We start from the raw sequence: 5,482 nt of genomic DNA on the forward strand, positions 1-5,482 counted from the left end.
CGACGCCCCGCGAGCGCCGCGCAGGGGCCGGGCTGCCTGGGCAGACACACGCCTTCCACACGCCCTCTTCTGCACAGCACCTTCAAGTCAAAGCTCAAGAACACCAACCCTGAGCCCCGAGGGCATCTGGGCTCCTCTCCACCACCCCCGGGGCGTACAGACCACGCTTCAAAGCCGCTGCCATGCACGGTAACCCTGCACCCAGAGGCACCTGCGTGCGGGGGGCGCCGGCTCAGCTCATCCAACAGACAAAAGACATCAGAAATCTCCAGGCCCTCCTCAATTTTCTTTTGTTTTTTTTTTTTTTTTTTGATTTTGAACCATTCCCAATTAAGATGCTGGGAGAAATAACCAGAACTCAAAACTTGGCTCGAGTTTTAAATATTTGCCTGATGGGAGGGTGAGGGGAAGGAATCATGTACAGTTAAAATCAAGCTACTCAAAACACAATCATTCAGGTAAGTAACTAGAAGTATCGCCTCTACCATCTAGAGAGAGAGAGAAGAGTGTCTGAGACAGGGCATATTTAGGAAAAAATACACATCTGAAGTCTCTGTGGCCACGATGAGAACTGGAATCCACATACAAGCCAGTTAAAAAGCATTTCAACATGAAATCTTAACTTAGTAGGAAGGTTGGGGGGGGGGGGGTGGTTAAGCTGTATCTTTTTGTTTTAAATACATGGACAGCTGTCGGATATGGACATGATTGGTGGTGGGCTTTCCTGAAAGATCCCCTTGGGCATGGGTATGGATGCGTGTGCCGAGGTCAGCGTGCCAAGAGCTTAGGAAGGCTGGGAGCCCAGCAGTCTCTCGATGGCCGCGTTGATGTCCCCGCCCGTGGCGATGAGCGCCTGCAGGTTGGCCTCGCGGTTGATGAAGCCCATGGCGTTCAGCTGCTCCAGCTGCTGTTGGAATCGCACTTCGGGACTCTGCGCCTGCCGGGGGAAGGACAAGGAGCTCACAGCCAGCAGCAGCACCGGCCTCAGACACGGGCAGGGCTGGCGAGGAGGCCTCGAACGCCACCGGCACCCCGGCACCGGCAGCACAAGCAGGGCAGGGTCATCCTCTGGGCTGGGCACTGGGGAGGTCGAACCTTGAACCTTGGTTTCGGTTCTCCCAAGGAACAAGGGACAGGAGAAGAGGAACTGGCCTCAAGTTGCCCCAGGGGAGGTTTCAGTTGGCCCTGAGGAACAGTTTCTTGCCCTGGAGGGTTGCCCAGGGCTGTGACAGGCTGCCCAGGGCAGTGGTGGAGTCCCCACCCCTGGAGGGGTTTCCAAGCCGTGGAGATGTGGTGTGAGGGACACGGGGCAGTGGGGACCTGGCAGAGCTGGGGCAACAGTTGGACCTGATGACCTTAAAAGGTCTCTTCCAACCCAAACCACTGTATGATTCCAGGATTCCAAGCTCTGTACCTGTGGTGACAGCAATGTGGGAGAAGGACCCCTGGCACTCAGCTTCATACCTGTGCAAAGGTTTTATACACCCCAAAGAACCACCCAGCCCGAGGCACCAAACGGAGCACAGAGCACCACGAGAGCCCTGCTGGGGCCCACGGCACTGGCACAGGACCTCCTCTAGCTCACCCTGGAGACGCCCCTCCCCAGCAGGGTACCAGCGTGCAGCTGGGAGTTACATACTTGAGAGCTTCCTCCGGCCAGCAGCTGGATCATCTGCTGCATGAGCTGCTGTTGGGGGTTACCACCCCCAGCTGGAGAGGCACTGGCCGGCGTCGAAGCGGAGGGAACGGGGTTCTCCGGGATTGTGCTTCCTCCCGTGGAGGACGGGGGCATTCGAGGCATGCCGAAGGAGCCGAGGCTGTGGAGGAAGGCAGGGAGTGCTCAGGGGTGAGCTGGCACTGCTGGGTGTCCCCCGAGACCCGGGCAGGCTCTGCCAGGCTGCCCCGTGCCACAGGCTGGTGGCGTCTGCAATTGTAGCAGAGCTCTGGAAGGAGCCTGCAGAGCCACCCCAACATTCCCACCCCACCTCCCACAGCCCAGAGGCTGTGCCTCTCGTGGTGCTCTCCAGAGATAAAATTCTTAGAGTTTGGCCAATATCCAATACAGCAAACAAAAGATGGAGGAGTGACCAAGTGTTTTCCAAACCTCTTCTCCAAAAAGAAAGGGTCAAGGACTTCCCACGTGGAGCACAACAAGCAGGAAGCACCAGCGAGCTGGAGCTGCAGGGGCAGGAGGGAGAAGTGCCCCCAGCAGAGCACCCCAAGCAGATCTCCTCCACGAACCCACAGCTCGTCTGCCTGCAGGAACCCACTCTGAGGAGCTGATTACCTTGGCACTAGTCCTGGGGCCTCCGTTTGCAGCGTCTGGAGTCCCTGCTGGATCTGGAGGAGGGCCTGCATGGCGCGGGGGTTGGTGAGAATGGAGAGGGAGTCTGGGTTCTGCATCTGAGGACAAAGGCAGAAAGACACCGTGGTACCAAACAGCAGGAGCCTCAGCAGCCAGCGCCCGAGGCGAGGCCGGGTCCCCCCCAGGGCTGCTCCACACACACCCAGGGAGCTCGGGCCAAGATTCCAACAGGAACCACACGGGTCGGGTGGGAGCTGGGGGCGTGTGCCTTTGGGATCCATGCCCTTTGGTTCACCCGAGCCAACCAGCTGCTGTTCACAATTAGCTGGTTTAATTGTTGTAAACTCGTTACAGACTGTCCACGCAGGGGTTTCGTGCAGCTTAACTGGTCTAATTTGAAATGCACCTTTAGGTAATTGAGAGGACTCAGTGTGGATCTTGTCTAAATGAGCTTTTCCTTTCTCCCTGCCCTGTGCAAACCCTTCTCTCTCACAGCCCGAGCCCCCCAAGCCCACGTGCTTCCAGGTCCATTTGACCAAGCAGCCAAGACACTCCCTACCCTACAGAAGAAGCTCTGGGACCCTGGAACCCAGGGCTGAGAGCAGCACAGGGCCAGACAGGGGCCTTTACCTGCTGCAGGAAGACAGGGAGCTGAAGGCGGAGCTGTTCTTGAAGCTGTGGATTCCCAGCAAAGAGGGGGACATTTACCATGATCTAGCAAGAGACAGCACACGTAGGCAGGGTCAGAGGGTGGCTCTAAAACCCTAAGTAACTAACCCAGGAAGAACAAGTCAGTCAGGCCCCTGACTCCCTCCCTGGGCTTTCAACACGTTCCCCTGCCAACGGGGACAGAAGTGGGACAGCTCAGTTCCTGGCAGCAGGGTTGGACAGGGGCCACTTGGCCACGGGCACAGAGGAGGGCTGTTCCCCCAGCCCCTGACAGCCACAGCTAAGGCACAGGGGTCAGTTCTGTGACCACCTTCAGGCTACTGAGAACTGCACCACAGCCGTGAGGACGGGCACAGCTCCTGGCACCAGCTGCAGCAAAGCGTCGTGCTCAGGGCCTGCCTGGCGAGATGACTGCAACGCTTTTACCTGTGCAGCAAAGTCCGGGTTCTGGGCAAGAGTTTGCATCATGCTCCTCATGTAAGGGGCAGAGATCATGTTCTGCATCAGCTGAGGGTTTTCAGAAATCTGCTGCAGGAGGCCCTGCATCTCCGGGCTGTTAAACATGCCTGTGAGGGGAATGGGGAGGGAAGACACAGGACACCTGCTTACAAACCTGAGCACTAACCCCTGAAACACAACGTGGCACAGAACTCCAACACCTTTACTTCAGCCCCTGGCCAAGAGTGAGTGTTGCTGTGGACAGCCACGGAGGGCTCTGCTTCCTCAGGGGGGCTGCAGGGACATCAGAGCTCCCACAGCAACCGACAGGCAAAGCAGAAATCCCAGCCTGGTGGGGCTGGAAGGGACCTCTGGGGATCATCTCATCCCACCCCCTGCTCCAGCAGCTCACCCACAGCAGGGTGCCCAGGGTCACAGCCAGGAGGGTTTGGGATCTCTCCAGTTTGGAGACTCCACAGCCTCTCTGGGCAGCTGCTCCAGGCTCAGCCACCCTCACCCCAAAGAAGTTTCTCCTCCTGCTCAGGTGGCACCTCCTGGGTTCCAGTTGGTGCCCGTTGCCCCTTGGCCTGTGGCTGGGCACCACTGACCAGAGTCTGGCCCCAGCCTCTTGCCCCCACCCTTTAGATATTGATAAATAAATAGCACAAATAACCATTTTGTGCTTGACACCGGGCTGGAATCACTCATCTGGGGAGCAGCCACAGACAAACACAACTGCTGGAGGGAACCACCCTGCAGGGAAGCCTGGGTGACCTGCCCAGGCAGCAGCACCCGCCGGTCCCTCTCCTGTACGTACCAGCCCCAAGGCCAGCAGCATTCAGCCCAAAGGGGTTGGACACAGTCGGCGTGCTTTGGGTGGTGGCCGAGCCCGAGCTCCCCTCGCTGCTGGGCGCCTGGCTCTGGGAAGCAGGGGGCGTGGGACTCCAGGGGTTTGGCAGTGGCTCCCTGTTCTCTGTCCGCAGGGGCTGAGAGCTCGAGCTGTCCGAGTTCCCCGTCAAGGAAGAGAAAGGATTGTTGCCAAACTAGGGAAGAAGGAAAGAGAAGTAGCTGTCACCTGTGAGCCCAAGTGGAGAGCGTGGGACTAACCCCACCGCTGCACAACCACCCTCACCCAGGCCAGGACCTGCTAAGAGCCCTAATTTGCCTCCTGAGAAATCTGTAATCCACAACACACCTCACTCAGGAAAAGGCCAGGCTCGAGAAGTGGCCACAGCCCAAATCCAGGCTTCAAACGCCCAGCGGTGCCCAGCCATACCAGTGGGTGATGCTGGACTGGAGTGTGCCTGCAGAGCCTCCTGCAGACAGCCCTGTGCCTGCTCCTGGCCAGCTGGATCCCAGCCAGCACCAACCCAAAGGCGTCAGGCTGGAGCTCATGCAGCAAGCCAGGCTGAGAGCAGAGGGCTAGCGAGGCTCTGGGGCAGCTGGCCCGCTGGGCAAGCAGGGGAGCACTTCCTCCAGCCGCCTCCGGCACCCGGAGCGGGGGGGACACCGGGCAGAGGGGACAAGGGGCACGCAGAGGGGAGGCTGCCCCGTTCCCTCTGTGCCCTGCTGTGCCCAGCCCGTGCAGCCCAGCTGGCAGAGCGTGGCCGGTACCTGCTCCCTGGCGGCGCTGAACATGGGCTCCTGGATGTCGGTGTACATGCGGCGCAGGGCGTTGTACCCCCCGGGGATGCTCTCCAGGTTACTCAGCGCCCGGTCCTGGTTCCGCATCATCTCCTGCATCATGGCAGGGTTCCGAGCCAGCTCCATGGTCTGGGAGGAGGAGGAGGAAAAGGGGGGAAGCTCAGGCCCCTGTGCACCACGCAGGAGCGGAGTGGAGCGGGAGAGCGGTTACAGCCCAGAGGCATTGTGCTGCTCTGCCAGCCAAGCGCTGAAAGAGTTAAATCCCTGCTCCCAGAAGAAAGAGTATAATTAAACCCGTTTCACAGCCAGGGAGCAGAGAGATCATTTATTCAAGCAAAGAGAGCCCAGGGATCCTGGCTCCTCCCATCCTCGCTCAGCTCTCTTCCTTCTCCAGCCCAGGTCGGCTGGGTGAGGTTGTTTTGTTCT

The 5,482-nt window shown here is 59.1% G+C and overlaps 1 protein-coding gene across 1 annotated transcript in view; it reads right to left on the reverse strand.

Moving 5' to 3' along the window:
• Nucleotides 1-365: 365 nt before the first annotated feature.
• The window catches only part of UBQLN4 (ubiquilin 4), a gene marked incomplete at its 5' end in the record, with an annotated part of 6,226 nt that continues 1,109 nt past the window's right edge, over nt 366-5,482 (reverse strand). Inside the window, 7 exons of the mRNA XM_008940568.1 lie at nt 366-937; nt 1,640-1,817; nt 2,288-2,403; nt 2,936-3,019; nt 3,401-3,540; nt 4,230-4,455; nt 5,027-5,185. Of these exons, the coding sequence (XP_008938816.1) occupies nt 785-937; nt 1,640-1,817; nt 2,288-2,403; nt 2,936-3,019; nt 3,401-3,540; nt 4,230-4,455; nt 5,027-5,185 (1,056 nt within the window). The remainder of the gene's footprint in view (nt 938-1,639; nt 1,818-2,287; nt 2,404-2,935; nt 3,020-3,400; nt 3,541-4,229; nt 4,456-5,026; nt 5,186-5,482) is intronic.

The sequence above is a fragment of the Merops nubicus genome, unplaced genomic scaffold, assembly GCF_000691845.1.
Source record: "Merops nubicus isolate BGI_N331 unplaced genomic scaffold, ASM69184v1 scaffold25235, whole genome shotgun sequence".
Lineage (NCBI taxonomy): Eukaryota > Metazoa > Chordata > Aves > Coraciiformes > Meropidae > Merops > Merops nubicus.